This window comes from Neovison vison, chromosome 7, assembly GCF_020171115.1.
Source record: "Neovison vison isolate M4711 chromosome 7, ASM_NN_V1, whole genome shotgun sequence".
Classification (NCBI taxonomy): Eukaryota; Metazoa; Chordata; class Mammalia; order Carnivora; family Mustelidae; genus Neogale; species Neogale vison.
Genome location: NC_058097.1, coordinates 17612156 through 17632253, shown reverse-complemented (window position 1 = coordinate 17632253; position 20098 = coordinate 17612156). Strand labels below are relative to the sequence as shown.

Below are 20098 nucleotides of genomic sequence, written 5' to 3'. Positions count from 1 at the left end.
GACGTGCAGGTTCCGGCTGGCCAAGTCTGCGGTGGTTCTGGGTTTTCTGATTCTAATCTGTCATCCTTAAAAATGAAATTAAGCTGTAATAAGTGAACGTCAAACTTCTGAGCACATCCTGTGAGCTTTCATTAGTATGCAGTCTATGTACTGACAAAGGATTTATTTATTGGATTTGTTTTTCTCCCTTTACCTCATTTTTTAATGGGTTCATCTTTGGAAAGGTCGTCCCTTTTCCCGATTATTAAAGTAGTTCATACCATTGTCCAGAACTTGGTGAAAGCATTAAAAAAAAAGACTAGTCATCAATAATCCCACCATCAAGAGGCAGCTACTGTTGTTAAGGTCAAGATTTAAGTGGCTCCTTTGGTTGTTGGTTTCCACTAGCTGGGGCTTTTGCTAGAGCTTGACATTGGTCTGGGGCATTGTTGCTGGCAGGGAAGAAGAGCCTGGCCAAGATTGGCCGATTATGTTCCTCTAAGTGGCTTTGCTGGCAGTGATGGTACCAAAACAAGTGTTGGGAGGATAGGAGAAAGGCATATTTAATCCCATTCCAAAGGGAAAAGGATTCATTGCCTTCTTAAGGGCTTGCCATATTGTGGGGTTTAGTTTATTAAGACTCTAGGATCCTGGGTAGAGAATGGGCACTCCTGAGAAACAATTTTTGTGGCACCCACTTGTAGATGGATCTGTGGGCTTTGCAAAGAGGATCAGAGTGATGACTTTTAGAATTCATCCAACTCTGATCTCTGACATTATGGGCCTGGATGCTGCTTGCTCCTGCTTGACTAGAAGTGCTGATTGCCAGTGAAACTTGGCTGTGAGTGCCGGGGTGGTGCCCGCTTGCCACACCACATTGCCATCCCACGGGGAAGGGAGCACCCTCCTCCAGCTATAAGAAGACCCTCTGTGTGCTTTTCCTTAGGGAGGAATGGGAGCTGCTCTGCTATCAGACCCTGACAAGATTGAGAAGGTAAGTCCTGTAGAAGTGAAAGCAGAGGTCCTTAAACATGCCTGGGAACTAGAGTCGTCTGGAACACATATCCACCCTCACTGCTGCCACCCCCACCGCCCGGCCAAGATTTAGTGAATCAGTTAATCCACCTGGATTTTTTTTTTTTTTAAAGATTTATTTATTTATTTATTTGACAGACAGAGATCACAAGCAGGCAGAGAGGCAGGCAGAGAGAGAGGAGGAAGTAGGCTCCCCGCTGAGCAGAGAGCCCAATGCGGGGCTCGATCCCAGGACCCTGAGATCACGACCTGAGCCGAAGGCAGGCGCCCTGAATTTTTTTTTTTTTTTTGAAAAAAATTTTTTAAGATGTATTTATTTGAGAGGCACCTGGGTGGCTCAGTTAAGCATCTGCCTTTGGCTCAGGTCCTGATCCCAGGGTCCAAGGATCAAGCCCCACATCAGGCTCCTTGTTCAGTGGAGACTCTGCTTCTCCCTCTCCCTCTGCTTGTGCTCTCTCTCCCTCACTCACTCTCTTCTGTGTCAAATAAAAAGAAAAAAAATCTTTAAAAAAAGATTTATTGGTGGGCACCTGGGTGGCTCAGTGGGTTAAAGCCTCTGCCTTCGGCGCAGGTCATGATCCCAGGGTCCTGGGATTGAGCCCCACTTCAGGCTCTCTGCTCAGCAGGAGGCCTGCTTCCCTCCCTCTCTCTCTCTCTGCCTGCCTCTCTGCCTATTTGTGATCTCTGTCTGTCAAATAAATAAATAAGATCTTTTAAAGAAAGATTTATTTGGGAGAGAGTGCATGGGCGGGAGGGGCAGAGGGAGAGAGAGAATTTGAAGCAGATACTCTGTGCTGAGTGCGGAGCAGTACAGGGCTTGCTCTCACAACCCCAAGATCATGACCTGAAGTGAAACCAAGAGTTGGTTGCTTAACTAACTGCACCACCCAGGCACCACCCCCACCTTTTTTTAAAGTAAGCTCTGTGTCCACCACGAGGCTTGAACTCATGACCCTGAGATTCAGAGTTGCATGCTCTACTGACTGAGTCAGCCAGGTGCCCCCGGAGTCTGGGAAATTTTCAAAAGGCTTCCCAGTCACTGTGATGTACAGCCAGCTTTGGGAACCCCTGAGCGAGCATACAGCAGCCTTGGAGTTCCTCAAAAGTCCAGGGCTTAGCAACATGTGGACTGAGAGCCGGGGCCTTGAGGAGTATTTAGAACCTCCTCTGTGTGACCTGTGTCCCTTCTGAGAAGCTCATGAGAGTATACGCCAGGCTACGTGTGGACTGTGGACGGACTCAGTGATGTTGGGGGTGGGGATGGCCTCTCCCAGGGGGCTCGCAGCAGTGGGTCCCTCCTGGTAGAGTCTGCCAGCAGCTTTGAGAGCCATCAGGCCAGTGTCATGTGAGGCAAGCTGTACTTGGTCACCTCTGGTCACCTTCCCTTGGCGATTCCAAAGACCAGGTTTATGAGGCCCTGCAGACAGGTTGGCCTTTGTCACCTGTGTTGGGAGCTGCCAGGGCCTGTGTGACATTTTCTGCTACACCATACATACCTTTTATTTTTTTCTCAGCCCTCAGCTTTCTGTTTGTTGCTCCTCTTAGCTCCTTTGTTTTCATTCTCCATTCCCACCCCCCTCTCTGGGCTTTAAGCCTCCCAGTGGCTCCCACAGGCTAGAGCAGCATGGACTAACGCGCCACTAAACAGAAGCTGCCGGTATCTGTGCTGGCTGCTCTGCAGCAGGACCGTGTGTTCTCCTCCAGCCCTGCTGTCATTGGGATCTAGGAAGACCAGTGTGTTGACGGCTTTGCTGCCTTTCCATTTTTCCCATGTGCAGATAGGTACAAGTATATATATCTATGTATATTCAGTTTGTTCTTCCAACCCCTTGACGTAGACAGGGGAGACATTTGTTAATGTCTGTTTGATCAAGAATAATAAAACTAAAGCACAGAGAGATACAAGCAATTTGCTCAAGAGTATGTAGCAAATAAGTAGCAGGCGGAGCTAAGGCTGGAGCCATGGTTTTGTGGCCCCTACCCCAGTTATCAGTTGTCCCCTCTTGATGGTATCTCAGTTTTAGGGTGCCTGGGTGTCACTTAAAAGGGTCTCATCAGTAGATGTCTGGGCTTAGGAACCTCCAGTCAGACACCTCTGTGTGAGATAGAGTGGATTTGGACAACTGTGGATGTTAAATTCATCACCACACTTGGGGAGAGGGCCCCATTGTGAGATGGTTTGGCTTTACAACATGTGCCCACAGACATTTTTGTTAACCCTGTCCTCCAGCTTCCTGGCTTCTCCCTCCCATACTGTTGGCTCGGTCTTCTCCATGGCCCCTCTTTGGATAAGGCGCATTTTGTACATGAGGCAGCAGAGTTACACTGCTCAGTTCATTCCATTCCTTTTCCATTTGGTGGAGTGGCTGGATGGGACCAGTTGGACTTGTGAATGGGGTTTGCCTCTTGGAGGTTGCAGGCTTCTACGACAAAGCCAGATGGGGCCCAAGAGTAGTGAACTGGATTAGATACATGTTCAAACTTGGCTGGCAGACTGGGTGACCTGGCTGAGAACTTTGTAAGTTTTTCCAGGCTGGTGTTTTAGGTCCATGGTTCTGTCTGTGGGAACATTTCAGGACTGCCTGCAGAATTTTTTCAAAATAGAGATACTTGTTTGGGATGATGAAAAATTTTAGAAATAGGTGCTGGTGATGGTTGTATAACATTGCAAATGTAATTAATGCTACTGAGCTATACACTTAGAAATGTTTAAAATGGAAAATTTTATGTTATATATATCTTATTACAATAATAATAATAAGGATTCTATCTGTTGAAATTCTATAATACCCTTGGGGTGGATAGTGGCTGGGAAGGAGTATTAGTCTTTTGAAAAGGCTTGCTAGATAACTCTGATGTAACCTCCCTAGATTAAGAACCTCATTTTTAGGGGCACCTGGGTGGCTCAGTGGATTAAAGCCTCTGCCTTCGGCTCAGGTCATGGTCCCAGGGTCCTGGGATTGAGCCTCGCATCGGGCTCTCTGCTCAGCGGGGAGCCTGCTTCCTCCTCTCTCTCTCTCTGCCTGCCTGTCTGCCTACTTATGATCTCTGTCAAATAAATAAATAAAATCTTAAAAAAAAAAAAAGAACCTCATTTTTAGACTCTAGTTAGTAATATCCCTCTTCACCCCTGCCCAAGATTTCCTGGGCCCCTCTGGCTGCCCAGGGCATTCCCCTGTGCATGGTACACTGGGGCTATGACTAACAGTTGGTAAGGCCAGGACTTGAACTCAGTTCCCAGTGATTCCCAAGCCTGTGCTCTCCCATCTTTTTTTCTACCCATTCTGCAACAACCAGGAGAGCTACGAGTCTGCTTTTCCTGAGTCAGCTAGGAGATCTAGTGAGATAAACCTGCCTGTGGGTAGATATGCAGTGTTATCTGTGTTATGAGCTTACCTCAGGTCCTTCTCCCTCACAGACTTTCAAACCACAAGACAGGTGGTCTGACTTTGATCTGGGAGAGTTGAGTCCAGCAGGGTTTCATGCTAGAGCCTAGCCAGAAGCAGTCTCTATTCACCCGGTCCCCTTAATGTGACCCTTTGCAGGTGGCTGGGGATTTTGATTACTAATTTCCTTCCTGATTCTGAACATGCACAAGAAAAAGAAAGTGCTTAGAGCTACTTGGATGAAATACGGCAAAGGAAGTTCTGTAGAACAGAACTGGATCAAACCAGCTGATGTTGTTTTAGTCACCAAACATCAGCAGATTCTGTCAGCACTAGCAAAGGAAACTTCCAGAGATGGTACTGTCAGCTTGAAGGACAGGACTAGAGGGAGAATTTTTATTGTGTATCTCAGTGGATCTGGCAGTCGTCCACCTCACCCCACCCCTGCCCCGCCAAAGGATAGTTGCCCCCTCAGGCCTGCCAGAGGACCACAGGCCCAGTCCACCACCTGGGGTGGCATCTGGGGATTTTCCTTCCTGCCAGTCCCTGGCATTTGTGCTTATTAGGCCAGTAGACCCTCTCTTGTCCATGATCTGTCTACCTGCCTTGTCAGCCCAGCCTTTGGGTCTAGTGTCTTCTGGAGAGGTCAGTCTCTGCTTGGGCTGGAGAGAAAGCCCTCCTTGACTGGTTCTTGCAATCTGGCTCTCTGCTGTCCCCACTTGTTGAGAACCAAGACTGACAGCAGTGGTCTGGGCGTCCCCTGTGCTCTGCCGGCAATCCAGTTCTTGGAAGAGGGCTCTTGATCACCTTCCCTCCAACTTGCCTAGCCTGAATTTTCTTTTTAAATTTTAAACATTATTATTTTAAAGTAATCTCTATATACCCAGTGTGGGGCTTGAACTCATGACCTCAAGATCAAGATTTGGATACTCTACAACTAAGCCAGCCATGTGCCCTGAGCCTGAAATTTTTGACGAGGAAAGAATATAGCAGTGTGGCAGACGTTCATTGTCATCTGCATGTCTCTCGATCTCTGATTCATATGGGTTCTGACTCTTTCCTGTGTGACTTCTTGATCTTTCTTTGAAGTCCTTTGCAATCACTATGCAAATTAATACTTTTTAATGTGTTGAATATGTTGTCTTTCCTTTGCCAATTTCACTTCTGTGTATCCAGCACACCTAAAGAGAGGCACATGAGGAGGAAAAAAAAGAGAAAGAAATAGGGAGAGGCTCATGAGGACAGGGTTCAGGCAGGACCTGTACAACCTTCCTGGCTCCCTCATTCGCCAGATCTTGGAACAGCACATGGAGAACATTGGTTTCAAGCAGGAAAGAAGCTTTCGGCCATGTCTTTTCAGTCAGAATGAGCCCTAGAATCACATTGAGGAGGGAGGGTGTTAAGATGAACCTCTAAAAAAATTTAAAAAAAAAAGATTTTATTTATATGAGAGTGCAAACAAGCAGTGGGGAGGGGTAGAGGGAGAGGGAGAAGCAGACTCTCTGCTGATCAGGGAGTCCAATGCTGGACTCAATCCCAGGACCCCGGGGTCATGACCTGAACCAAAGGCAGACACTTAACCGACTGAGCCACCCAGTCACCCCAGACTGAAACTTTTTAAAAAATTGGAAAGATTTTGTGGTTTTACTGAGAAATTGATGTACATCACTCTATAAGTTCAAGGAATACAAGCATGATGATTTGATTTACATATATTGTGAAGTGGTTACCACAGTAAGCTTACCTATATTCTGTATCCCTCATCTCATATGGATACAATAAAATGAAAATTTAAAAAACTCTTCTGAAACTAATGTCACATTGTGGGTCAACTGTACTTTGAGGATAAAAACAAAACTAAATGTGATGAGAACTCTTATGATCTACACTTTTTTTTTTTTTAAGATTTGCTTGTTTATTTGTTTATTCATTTGAGACACGGAGAAAGAGAATAAGCAGGGGAGAGAAGCAGGGGGAGAGGGAGAAGCAGGCACCTCACCGAGCCAGGAGCCCAATGTGGAGCTCGATCCCAGGACCCTGAGATCATGAGCTGAGCTGAAGGCAGATGCTTAAGCATCTGAGCCACTGAAGTGTCCCCAGATCTATTCTCTTAACAGCTTTCCCAGGTATCATACAGCAGTGTTAGCTGCAGGCATTATGTCGTACATTGTATGTTCATACCTTTCGACCACCTTCTCCAGCTCCTGCTCCCAACACCTCTGGTAACCATAAATCTGATTTCTTGTTCCAGTTTCTTTCCTTTTTATTAGATTCCTCATATAAGTGAGATCATACTGTATTTGTTTTTCTCCGGCTTATTTTTTTAATTAATTAATTGTTTATTAATTATTTATTTATTTTTAAAAAAGATTTTATTTATTTATTTGACAGAGAGAGATCATAAATAGGCAGAGAGGCAGGCAGAGAGAGAGGAGGAAGCAGGCTCCCTGCTGAGCAGAGAGCCCGATGCGGGACTCGATCCCAGGACCCTGAGATCATGACCTGCGCTGAAGGCAGCAGCTTAACCCACTGAGCCACCCAGGCGCCCTATTTTTTTTTAAATTTTATTTATTTATTTGACAGAGAGAGAGAGATCACAAGTAGGCAGAGAGTGGGGGATGGGGAGCAGGCTCTCCGCTGAGCAGAGAGCCCGATGTGGGGCTTGATCCCAGGACCCTGAGATCATGACCCGAGCCGAAGGCAGAGGCTTAACCCACTGAGCCACCCAAGTGCCCCTCTGGCTTATTTTTTTAAAAAAGATTTATTTATTTATTTGACAGAGATCACAAGTAGGCAGAGAGGCAGGCAGAGAGAGAGGGGGAAGCAGGCTCCCTGCTGAGCAGAGAGCCCGATTCGGGGCTGGATCCCAGGACCCTGGGATCATGACCTGAGCTGAAGGCAGAGGCTTTAACCCACTGAGCCACCCAGGCGCCCCAATCTCTGGCTTATTTTATTTAGCATAACACTTCAAGGTCCATCCGTGTTTCTTGCAAATGGTAGGATTTCCTCATTTCTTATGGCTGAATGATATAGAGTCTTTTGAAAACACATATTCCTAAGCCCTGCTCACTTAGGGACCCATTTAGGAAGTACAGGGTGGAATCTAAGGTTCTGTATTTCTTAGGCTGTCCAGAAGATTCTGATGTTTACCTGGCAAAGGATTGCTGTGTTCTACGTAGGCATGCATGAAGATCCACTCATTCATCCACTTACCAAACATATGCACACCACGGTGTACCAGGCAAGGGGCTTCTGGTGCGGGGGTGCTAGTGTAGGAAAGGAAGGACACATACATGTACATAGACTTGTCCATGCCATGGTGATGCACAGGTCTGTAGCACAGTTAATTAGTATGAGCATTGTGGTTGTTTTTCCAGAATAGTTTGTGTTTTCCTCTCTGCAGATCCTCAGCACTCTTGTCAAAGGGACACGCAGACCTGTGACCTGCAAGATTCGCATCCTGCCATCGGTAAGGATGGTGTTTACATTTCAAGGTCCATTTTCTCTGGATGTGTTGATTTGGGGGGTGGTGAATGATTCTCCAGGAGCTGAATTAGGTTTGGAGGAGGGGTTGGTGAACCCACTTTTTTGAGCTGGCAGCTAGCTGTTCCCTCTGTAGCTTCAGTAACCACCCTGGGCTGTCCTCTTCCTCAGCTGGAAGATACCTTGAGCCTTGTGAAGCGGATAGAGAGGACTGGCATCGCTGCTGTCACAGTTCACGGAAGGTGAGTGGTTGTATATCTAGTGACTGACTTGAGGGAGGTTCTCAGCCGTCTTTTTTTTTTTTTTTTTTAAATATTATTTATTTGAGAGACACAGAGAGATAGCAAGAGAGAGCATGAGTGGGGGGTGGAGGGCAGAGGGAGTGGGAGAGGAGGAAGCAAGACTTCCTGCTGAGCAGGGAGCCCAACTCAGGGCTCTATCCCAGGGCCCTGGGATCACAACCTGAAGGCAGATGTTTAATGGACTGAGCCACCTAGACGCCCTCGTCCTCAGCCATCTTAAGAATGCTTCTCCAGACCCCAGGGGACAGTGAACTTTTCTTCTACACATGTAGCCTACCTCTGCCTAGCTCTTTGACATCCTATAAGTCCTGAGGGCAGTCAAACCCTTTATAGGCTGGCATTCTTCTTTGTTTCATTCACTGAACACCTACTGGTGGTAGACACTGCACTGAGTTTAAAGACAGAAGAAGAGAAGACTGAGTTTAGAGATTCAAGGGGAAGAAGAAACGCCCATACCCTCAGGATGTGTAAATGGTAGAGATTGAGTGATAGGTTCAGAATTGTACCATGCAGCCAGGAAGTGGTGGAATTAGAACTCTGACTCTGAATCTCATTTTCTTTCCACTACGTTGGGCCATGGCTTCTCCTTCAAATGATCCCAGGCAGATGGCTGTTATTTTATTTTATTTTATTTTTTTAAAGATTTTATTTGTTTATTTGACAGACAGAGATCACAATTAGACAGAGAGGCAGGCAGAGAGAGAGAGAGGGAAGCAGGCTCCCTGCTGAGCAGAGAGCCCGATGCGGGACTCGATCCCAGGACCCTGAGATCATGACCTGAGCCGAAGGCAGCGGCTTAACCCACTGAGCCACCCAGGTGCCCCATGGCTGTTCTTTTAAAGGCACTGTCTCTTTTATCTGCCCTCGTTGGACTGCCAGCTGTCACAATGACTACTTGAAACAGCCCTTGTATCTGTAGCTAATGTGCTGTCTTCTGGGAGCTGACGTGTTGCTGACAGCTGCTTTTGGCTTCCCAGGCAGTTTTGCTCCCTGTGTCTACGATGTGCTTTTGTACATCCCAGGTAAACAGACTTTGGCCAGAGTGACCCACCTTCTCTGAATGTTACTCCTTTTGGGTTCAGGGGTCTTATTGGAACAGCCCACTGCTTGCTGGTTGTTTCTATTCCAGCATGTCAGACGAGTGAACCCATACCTCCCAACAGGGAAAAGAGAAAAGCAGAGCTCTGTGGGTTGGAGCCAGTAGGGGGCGGTGAAAGGCCATACATTCGTACACACATGCCCCTACCTGCCACAGCAGGCTCTAGACTCAGGCTGCGTGTTTTGGGCTCCTGGCTCTGCTGCTTGTTGGCTGTGTATCCTTGTACAAATCACTTAACCTCTCTGAGTACCACATTCCTCATTTGGAAATTAAAATAATTTCTGTTTTATAGGGTTGTCTTGAGGCTTTTATGAGATCGTGAATATATAGCCTTGGCACGGTGCCTGGCGTATGGTATTCTCTGAATAAATATAGTTATTTCTTTTTGCCAGTAATTGGAAACACCAGGAAGACAGATTTGGGTGCGTTTCAAGAAGGGCCTTCAGGCCATCAAAGCTGTTGAGGATGGACTAGACTGGCTGCGGGGCTTGTGGGGAGGTGGAGGTAGAAGATGGGTTGACAGGCCTTCTGAGGTCCTGTGGCCCCTGACCCTTCTATTGAAGAGTATACCAAAAGGGATGGGCCCAGGCAAGACCTGAGCAAGAGCTGTCTGGTCACCCATCTCTTTTGCTTGTTCCTGAGCACAGCTTAGATCAGAGCTCACTTCAGTATCCCTAAGACTGACTCATACACAAGAACTTCTTGCAGTTAACCTTGGAAAGAGGGGCCCCAGGCTGTGGTCCTTCCTTGCTGGGGCTCGTTGTGACAGCCATGATCTTGGCCTGTCCTGGTTGCTGGGTCTACCCTGTGCCAGGTACCTTTCCCCAGGATCAGCTGCCCAACTTGGCCTCAACATAGACAGCTGTGTGGGAGTGGCCAGTCTGAGGGCAGCAGCTGTTCTCAGTCTCATAGGGAGGGCAGGGCTGGGACAGTAGAGGCAGCATTCTTATAGCACTGTTCCTCATCTCTGGCAGAGGTGAGGGGAAGCCAGGGAAAGGCAGTGTGACCTTGGGAGCCAGGCCACCTCTGCAGCCATGCCTCACCAGCAGGTCTGTAAGGCTGGACTTGCCTTCCCAGCAGGGGCTAATGCTGCTCCTGCCCCTTACAACAGAGGTCATGGAGAGACGTCCTCTGCAGTCCAGAACCCTGTTCTTCATGGCCACGTGTCCTTCCTGAGGTTCAGCAGGGAGGACAGTAGGGTTTGACTAAGGTAAACTGTTTGAACCATGACACGGCCTCAGCCCTTGGCCCCATCTTTTTTCTTTATTTCCAAGGAAGCGGGAGGAGCGACCTCAGCACCCTGTCAGCTGTGAAGCCATCAGAGCCATTGCTGAAGCCCTCTCCATTCCTGTCATAGCCAAGTAAAACTCTATTCTTCATCATTTACTGTTTTATGCTCCACCTCACTCTGGGGGATTTGAGCTGACATAGAAAAAGTGGATGGAGATAGTATTAAAAAATGATCTAAGGGAAAAGGAAAAAAGGTGGGGCAAAAAATGAGGTTGGGCATGAGGTTGAAAAGTCTGTATCATGTCCCCTGGCCTCTGGCGAGTGGCTGATGTACGTGTGCAGCAGGCAGGGCTTCTGATAAAGGGGTTGAGATAAGGGAGTGTTCAGGGGACTGGGAGAGCGAGAAGGCGGCCCCTGAAGCAGGCCCCAGGCAAAGTGATGTCACACCCAGAGTTAGGTATGTAGGGTGTAGGGTGGGTAGTCCCAAGCCAGAGTGTACTGAGGTATGGTAAGGGGGCATAAGGCAGGTCACAATCCAAAGCATGCTGGGCAGCTACAGGACCAGGAGCAGAGACATTTGTGAGGCGCGAATGACCAGCCCAGAGGCTTAATAGTAAGACAGTGTCCAGTTGTCACTGGGGAGCTGGCTCTGTGGGCCAGTTGGGATCCAGTGGAGCCTTGCACCTTAGGAGGGCACAGAGCCTGAGGACAGGATGGGAACAGAGAAGTTCCAAAGCCCTGAAGCCCTGACAAAAGACACACCTGACTGGTGGGAAGGAGCTAAGGTTGGGGGTCTTAGCCAGGCCTGGTTGTCGCTAGGCCAAGGACTTGTAGGAGTGGCTTGGAGAGGGTAGGGCTACTCGAGAGCCTGGATCCTACTGCTCCTGCAGCCACCCAAGGGTCTTCCCCACAATACATAGAACGCTGTCTCTGGATTGAGGCTGTCACTTCTAGTGGAACGGATGCAAACAGCGGTTTCCAAGGGGGCCCTTGGGGCCTCAGAGTGGCAGGAAGGGAAATTGCAACCAAACTGGGCCTCCTTCCTTCCTCTCATAATCACCACTGCGTTTGTGGTTTTTGACCCAGCCATTAGTAGATACATAGGTGCCCCAGACTGGGGGTTTTCCTGTGATCATGGCATCTACTGACAGACCCGAGTCTTCAGATTTGGGATGGTGTTAGGATGAGGAGGCAGGAAGGTAAAATCTTTGGGAGACCTGTTACGTGTGAGGCCTGGTTCAGGCTGTTTCACTGCATTATTTGACATGGAGTTCCTGACCCCGAAGTGGGGTGTGTATTATGACCTCTGGTCTCCCGAAGTGCTCGTAGCTGAGGGATTGGCCAAATCCAAACAGTTAATCTCAGCAGCTCTGAGAATTGCCTTTTTCTGAAAATGCTAGTATAAGGATGTGCCAGCCCTCACTCTCCTGTTGCCTTTCAGTGGAGGATCTCACGACCACATCCAAAAGTATTTGGACATAGAGGACTTCCGACAAGCCACAGCAGCCTCTTCAGTGATGGTGGCCCGAGCTGCCATGTGGAACCCGTCCATCTTTCTCAAGGAGGGTCTGCGACCCCTGGAGGAGGTCATGCAGAAGTACATCCGATATGTACGTCTATGCGCTTTTTCAAAAGAAACATTTCTCACTGTCTGCCACATTCCTGCAAAAAGCGCCTTGGGTGAGCCGCCAGCCCCCAGCAGCCTTTTTGTGCCTCTCCTTTTCTTTTTAGCTCTTGTAATGTGGCATTGGGTCTCGCTGACTGCAGTGTAGAGACAGCGTGCTGGGGAGGCCTGGCCCTACCATCATCTCCTTCTGAAGCTTCCAGGCGTGGGGGTCATAGTAAGGACCCCTGGATTCTGGATGCTGCCAGGGTCCAAACATGTGATGTCTTTCCCTTTCTCTCATGTCCATACATGCACTCACAGTGACAGTGGTGTTGGTATCACTGAAGACACCCGTGCCAAACGGTTGGCGCCTAAGCAGCCACAGCCTGGAGGAGCCATGGTAGCTGTTGTTGAGGACAGATTATCTCTGTAGAGACTTCTCTTTGGTCATAAGTCAGAATCACTTCTAAAACACTTTTTTTTGCTAATTCCCAGAACCCTTTACCCTCTGACTTAGGGACTAGCCTAACTTTAACCTCTCCTTAGGGACTAACCTTTTCCTCTTACTGAGATCTTGATGGTAGTGGCAGAGGCATTTACCTCCAAAGGAATTTTTTGACCAGTTCACCTGCCCTGTCCCTTTGGCACAATCCTAGAATTCTGTGAGACTCGGAACATGTCTGCAGGCAGAGATAGTCAGTGGACTTCTAATTCTTCGGTGTGTTGGGCCTGAGCAGAGAGTCCAGCCCTCATCCTCTTCAATACTGGGGCTCACACCCTTCTGGGAGGGTCAAGAGCTTCTCAGATCCTCAGACTGCCCATACCCTCTTTAGGCCATGGCCATGCCTATGGCTGCTGTGGCCACCATGGCCTATGGGTATCCCCAGGACTGTGCAAGCTGGCGATGGTAGGAGGCCCTGAGGCTTCTGTCCAGAGATAGGCAGTTTCTGTTCTAGAGCCTCCCCTGCTTGATGCTATAAGCCCTCATTCCCTGGGTTTCACATGTCCTGTTGGGCAGGTTGGTGACTACTGGGCTCTCCCATACTCTGGGCCAGCCAGAGACAAGGGGGGGGGTTGCCTTAGCCCAGGCCACCTGTCTGGCTCTTGCAGCTGGCAGGCACGTCTGTAGCAGGGAAGATACGCTCAGCACTGCTCCCTGTGAAAGGTGATGTTATCATTCCTACTCAGTGTGTCCTTTGGCAGCTCCTCAAGAGCTGTTGTCCTGGAGGAAAGGAGTGGCTTACAAGCAAAGGCAGGGCTGCTTCTGGTCCAGCCAGGTGCCTTCTGTCCCTAACAAGCTGAATCAAGGCCTTGCCACTAGCTGGGGCTTGCCAGCAGATCTCTGCTTTGTCCTCTTCGTGTCATGCCGCCTTCCCAGGTGCTGAAGACATAGGCCTAGGTGGGGATATTAGAAGGATACAGAGGGTGAGGGCTGGGAGGGTGTTCTGGAGGGCCAGGGCATCTCTCACCCAGTGCTTTTCTATCTGCCCCAGCCAGGCAGGCTTCTAGTGTGCTGCTATGTGCAGTCAGCTTGCCTCCCTGAGCCCGCATTTGTCAGGAGTAGTGGTAACAGCTGCCCCTCACGCTTGTGAGACTTGTGAAACTCAATGAGGGGACAGGTCACATGTGAACATGATTGGTAGAGGGTGCTGTGCTTTCCCATGCAGGTGGGATGTTGGAGACAGGTTATTTAAGATGTGGGCAAGGAAGGTATCCACTGTGTATAGAAACAGAAGAGTCTTGCCCCTATCCTGCCACACCAGAGTCTGACTTGCTCCCTGTCCTTGCCCTGGAGAGCAGCAAGTCCTCCGTGGTAGTCTGTGGTGGCTGAAGCATTAGGCACTCCCCACACTTCTGGACGTCCTTTGGCCTGTCTGGTTGAGTGTGCTCCTAACCCTGGATCTCACCTGTGACTCTTGAGCTTCGTACTGCTCGCTGGAGGAGTAGATGGCCAGGATGGAGGTGTTTTTCCTTATGGGCTCACAGTGCCCCAGCTGCAGGCACACCTCTGCTGTCCCCTTGGAGCCCCTTTCTCTGCCATCAGGGCACAGCTTAGGCCTCAGAGCCTGCCTGGGCAGCAAGTGGGCTCATGCTGCTTCTTCCCTCAGGCCATACAGTATGAGAACCACTACACCAACACCAAGTACTGCTTGTGCCAGATGCTACGAGAACAGTTGGAGTCGCCCCAGGGAAGGTTGCTCCATGCTGCCCAGTCTTCCCAGGAAATTTGGTGAGAGGGGCAATGGCTGTCCATCATTCCTTGCAGACATTGCCAGGCTTGACTATGAGCCCTAAACTGACTGTCGGGGACCAAGGATGCAGCTTCTGGAGGTGGATGTATAGGAGTGGGGCTGTGGTACAGTTTCACCTCACAGAAGAGGAAACTTAACGAAGCGTTGGAACTTTCCATCCCTGGACTGACCTCACAGCAGAATCTGGGGAAGTAGAATGCTGGTAGGATGGAGGAATATGGGGACTGGGCTTGGGAATTCTGGAGGAAGGGGCTTTCCTAGTAAAAGATCTGTCACACACTAGACCCAGTGGTCAGGAGATGGGGGTTGTAGAATTGAGCCCCTGGCCTGAGCCTGTGCCCTCAACCCATAACTGCAGTCTGGGAGGCTCCCCCTTGGTCCCCTGCATTTGGTGTAGATCCTCACAACCTGGCCTGGTACCTATTCCTCTGGCTCCCTGTCTGCTTGTCTGTTTTCCCAGCTCCACATCTGTGCTCATGCTGGGTCTTCTGCCTGAACGCTCTTTCCTCCTCCCTCCTTAAAGAAACTTTCCTAAACCACACTTGTGCCCAGGCACCCATCCTCATGAATATGCTTTAGCCTTCAAGATGCTTGCTAGAAGGGAAAAGAGTTGTCAGAACTCTTTTCCCAAACCTGGGCTTGTGGTGTTGGTTCTGTCCCTACCCCACATAGCTTAACCAGCTTGACTCGGGTATCTTGTGAGTTTGAGAGAAAGAGGAGAACTCTGTAGTTCTGGGTGGTACCTCAGTTTAGGCTAGGCCTAACTGCTTGTGGCTCGGGCAGGAAGTGGGGAACCACTTAGTGGTCGTGGCCTCTGTCTCTTCCTCCCTTGGGCCCACATGAGGATGGGGCTGTGTATAATCCAGGCACTTGTTCAGTGTAGGTCAGTTCGCTCACTGCTGCCTGGGGACACTTGCCTGTGTTTTCTTCTTTGGAAGAGAGGCTGAGCTCAGGTGGTAGAGGTGACCTTTACAGCCTTTTCCACCCAGCCCAGCCTGCCTTCTAGTGTCCAGCCTCAGAGGCTCACACTCACTCTTTGGCAGTCAAGGCTGATCCCAGGGGTAGGTAGGGGAACCTCCTGATGGCTAGGTCTCAGTGGTGTTTTCGTGCGTGGGGGAGGGGGCAGGAGGGTAGGGTGGTCATTTCTCAGCGGTGAGACCCTGGGCTCTTGCAGTAGTTTCCTGGATGCTGGGTCCACTAAGGGGTTTGCTGTGCTCTGCTTCTCTTTCCACAGTGAGGCCTTTGGTCTTGGTGCCTTCTATGAGGAGATGACACGAGAGCTAAATGCCCGGCGGGCTGAACTCTTGGCCAGAACCCCAGAGGCTGTGGCAGAGCCAGCTGAAGACACCTCTGGTGTCATTAAGATGGCTGTCAAGTTTGACCGGTAGGTCTCCAGATTGGCCTCTGCTTGGCCAGGGCCCATGGCCAAGGAAAACAGACAGCTGGCTGATTGCTATACATGGTTAATGTCAAGTTCAGGGACCACAGGTCTTCTTCGTTTGGATCCTTGTTCTCATTTTTCAGCATCCCAAAGAAGGCAGTTTGGGGAAGATGGTTCCTAAAGGGCAGGCAGCACTGTCAGAGGTGTTGTCCTGGGGTGACCAAACTTCTTTCCTTGATTTGCCTTGTCCCACAACTCAGGGGACATAATAAGGGTGGGTACTGAGCTAGATCCCAGACCACTGCTTGGCCACCTATGTTCCCAACCCCCACCCAATCCCTCTGGCTTGTGTTGTGGGGCAAACTGGATCTTCTTCTTCTTCTTCTTTTTTTAAAAGTAAGCTCCACACTGGGCATGGAGCCCAGCGGGGTTCCTGAACTCATAACCCTGAGATCAAGACCTGAGCTGAGATCAACTGTTAGGACACTTAATTAACTGAGCCACCCAGGCTCCCCTGGACTTTCATTTTTGACTATTGAAAGTTGTTTTCCAGGCTAGAGTTCAGAGTGCTGGGAGTTCACTTTGTATCCTAGTTCCCCAAGCATGCTGAAGCCCATCTTCCCTTTAGGTAGAATCCAGACCCCACACCACTGGTGGGAGGACAGAAATGGGAGCTCAGGGGAATAAGTATAGGAATCCTAAGGCAGCAGCCTGGTGGTGATTGTGGGCAAGGCCTGACTCCTTCCCCTCCTTGCCCTAGGAGAGCATACTCACCCCAGATCACCCCCAAGATGTGCCTGCTAGAATGGTGCCGGAAGGAGAAGCTGGCGCAGCCTGTGTATGACACGGTGAGTTCTCGGCTGTGGCCTGCCCTGCATCCTGCTCTACAGTGCTCCCACAGCCGGTGCCATCGCTCCCAGCATACCCATAGCTCGTACCCTGAATTCCAGACTGACTGAAGCCTGGCTTTGCCCTCCATGGACATGGCAGTGGTTACTGGCAGCCCGACTCTTGCTGATGTGATAGTCCCTTCCCTGTAACAGTGGGCTTATTGTCAAATTCTGACCACTTTCATAAAACTGAACTTGAGACCTATGTAAGGGGGCTGCTTGGACCAGTCTCTGCCGGTGGTATTGCTTAAACCAGGGAGACTTCTCTGGAAAGGACCAGGTGGCTTACTTAGGAAGGATGCTCAAACCTAAGTTAGACAGACATGTGTCTGGACCAGGCCTCAGCCAGTAGGGCTCAGAGTAGTGGTAAGGAGTGGTAAGACAGTCTTGCTTCACCTCCTTTGGTCCCCATGGCCATGCCTTATTTAGGCTGCTCTGTCTCTTTGGACTAGCCTTCTTACTTCTGATCTCCTTCCAGGACTTGTGTCCTCCTCTCCCAGAGTGACTTTTCCAGAACAAATCTGCCCTCTGCCTTCCTGCTCAAGTCTCCTCTCCTCAGTGCCTTTGGGGTTAAGTCCTAGCACCTCAGCACAGAGCACAAGGCTCCCCACATGCCTTCTGCTTCCTGTCTCATCCACTCAGCTCTTTGTCCAACCATATCACCTGGTTGTTCTGCCAAGTGTACCTTCTCTGCCCCATCCTTGTCCCCTGTCACCCCTTTGCCATCTGGTGAATTTCTCCTCTTTTTGTGTGACCTGGCCCATCCAGATGTCAGTAGGAGCAGGATCCAGAGTCACGTGCACTAAGGGCTCTGATGGCCCTTGGCTTAGGTACATGACTGACCTCCTGACACACTGGAGTGTCATTGTCTGTTTATGTGTCTGCCTTTCTTCCTCGCCAGATGCACCAGGCACTTCTCCTGGGGAGGACCATGTGATACGGGTAGCCTTCATTTAACTTAGGTGGGAGGTATTTCCTTTTTTCTGTCTTCCACGTGATCCTAGCAGGTAAACCTCAGGGCTCATTCCTCTTGCCCCCATGCAGCCATCCCTATTTCCTTTCCTCTCTTTGCACCAGGTTCAGCGGCCCCTGGATCGCCTTTTCTGCTCTGTCGTGACTGTTGCTGAGCAAAAGTACCAGTCTACCTTGTGGTGAGTTTCCTTAACAGTGGACTTGGGGCTTGGGATGAAGGGCCTGAACCGAGCCTTGGCAGAAGAGGGTTTGGGGAGGATGGTGTACCTGGGCAGTGGACATCCCCAGGCGATGACCCCCTTCCTCAATCTTGTTAGAATCTTTGCCAGGGGTTTATAGAGTCAGGCCTGTCCAGCCTCTTGCCCTGCAACCAGCCTACCTACCTATGTGCCTTATTGTCCCATGCCTCATTTGCCCAGGGACAAGTCTAAGAAACTGGCGGAGCAGGCTGCGGCCATCGTCTGTCTGCGGAGCCGGGGCCTCCCTGAGGGTCGCCTGGGCGAGGAGAGCCCTTCCTGGCACAAGCGCAAGCGGGAGGCCATTGACCAAGACCCTGAGGGTTCCAGAAATCAGGAGCACACGGTGCCTGGGGAGCTGTGCAAGAAGCTCTTTGTGGCCTTGGGAAGTGGTGAAGAGAGCCCCCTGGGAGGCTGGTGAGCATTGTCCCTACCTTGGTCACCTGCTTCAGGAGCCTGGCCGTAAGATGTCTGTGGGTGCAGACCATGAACAGATGCCATCGGACAATTCTCTGACTGTTCTTGGCAGGAGTTACGAGGTCCTGACCTGGGCTGTCAGCCTGGAGCACAGGCTAAAGGGTGCCTAGGGTGCACATCTCCCTTGGTGGGTCAGAGTAGCAAGGCCGAGTTCCCAGTGACCTCAGTATTTTCTTTGAAAACAGGAGCTTTTCAGGTGGCGTCTCCTCATCCTGACATTGGAACAGTGCAATAAAGATCTGCCCACCCTTCCCTGCAGCTGGCTGCTTTAGCCTTGGGCATCTTCACACACAGACACAGGGCCTGGCATAATTATTCTACTTCCATCCTCTGTGCGGAGTTGAAGTTCCCTAAAGCATATCCTTCTGGGTCTGCGTGGAAGTGGGGGACGGGGTATCATCTTGAATACACACAGGACTTGGGATGAGCCAGGAAGGCCCAAGAAGCCCATTCTACTGATGGCAAACCTGAGGTACTACCCATCAATGAATTTTCATGATGAGATGTGCTATAAAATCTGGGGAACAATTAGGGTATCTGGTGCTCCCGGAAGGGACCAGCTCAGGTGAGTGTGGGGGGCCCTGGGTTTGACCCCCAGCTAGCTGGAGCCCAGACCTGATGAGGTCTCTGCTCCAGACAGGGGACACCGAGGACACACGATGCTGATGCCAGCAGTTTAGGGCCCTCACAATTGCCCACCCACGCCACTGCCTGCCACCAGCCCCCACTATCCCACTTGGGCCGGAAGGAAGTGGCAGATTCTCTTTAATTTCCTCTTGGCAGTGAGAAGCAAACAAACGGCTACCACATCTCATGGGGCCTCCCCCTCTTACTGGGAGGGGCGTTCTGACCAAAGGTCCCTGCCCTGTACCACCCCCGCTTCCTCCACTGTAAACACACTACTTCTCCTCCCCTTTCCCAAGTTCTTTGGGGAGGGGCGTTCCCCTCTAGGCCAAGGCTATGTTTCTCTCCTGTCCCTGGGGTCAGGCCTCTGTGCCAGGCTGCTGGCCCTGGTGGCCCGAATGAAAGATCAGGCATGTGAGGCCTCCGTCTCAGTCCCTGAACCGCCCTTCCCCTCACACTTGTTCTCCTGTATGCAGATAAGGATACCGCACTACCAGCCGCCTACCAGCCGCCTACCGGAGCCCATTGCCGTCTGACCTTGGGAAAGTCACTTCTAGCTCTCTTTGGGCCTGAGGGCCCTCAGAGGAGAAGGGAGATCAGCTGCTCTCTGCTTGCAGGAGGCTGGCTGGAGGATAAATAGGCCTGTGATTGGGGCACTGTGTGGCTAATGGGGTCACTTCACGCTGGGGCTGCCCTAGCTTCCTAGACTAGCACTCCAAGAGAAGGGACCCCACCCAGGAGACAGCTGAGGCTTGGTCCAGTCTCAGCATCAAGCTTTAGGCACAATTTCTGTCTGATTTTTCTCACAAAAAAACTGTCTCAGCTAAAATGCCTCCTTTCCTTAGATCCCAACTGGAACAGGGCAGACAGGGTGGCCCTAGTGGACCCCTGGGCATCCTGAGCTAGTCAGAGCTTGTGGAAGGACCCTGTGGTGGCCAAATACCAAGTCTTAAGATCCACTTCTCCTGTGGGGTTGGGCTGTACCGCCTTTTCTACCACCAGTGTACTTTCCCTGGGGAAGCCCCTTCTCTGGTGGGGTTAGGTTTATTTCTGGGCTTTGGGGAAGGAGAGGCAGGGTGAAGCTCAGCTGTTAAGATAGAGGCTAGAAAAATAAAAAGAGAGGCTGGAATATGGGAAGTTAGAGGG

At 50.3% G+C, this 20098-nt stretch overlaps 1 protein-coding gene across 4 annotated transcripts in view; it reads left to right on the top strand.

Moving 5' to 3' along the window:
• The window catches only part of DUS2 (dihydrouridine synthase 2), a 51997-nt gene extending 33417 nt beyond the window's left edge, over positions 1-18580 (top strand). For 3 of the 4 annotated variants that reach the window (XM_044255888.1, XM_044255889.1, XM_044255891.1), the window contains 10 exons: positions 926-973; positions 7804-7869; positions 8055-8125; positions 10559-10645; positions 11956-12124; positions 14229-14350; positions 15607-15756; positions 16514-16601; positions 17721-17794; positions 18035-18580. In XM_044255888.1, the coding sequence (XP_044111823.1) occupies positions 926-973; positions 7804-7869; positions 8055-8125; positions 10559-10645; positions 11956-12124; positions 14229-14350; positions 15607-15756; positions 16514-16601; positions 17721-17794; positions 18035-18272 (1113 nt within the window). In that variant the 3' untranslated portion in view covers positions 18273-18580. The remainder of the gene's footprint in view (positions 1-925; positions 974-7803; positions 7870-8054; positions 8126-10558; positions 10646-11955; positions 12125-14228; positions 14351-15606; positions 15757-16513; positions 16602-17720; positions 17795-18034) is intronic. The other variant, XM_044255890.1, reaches the window with a different exon arrangement.
• Positions 18581-20098: the final 1518 nt, after the last annotated feature.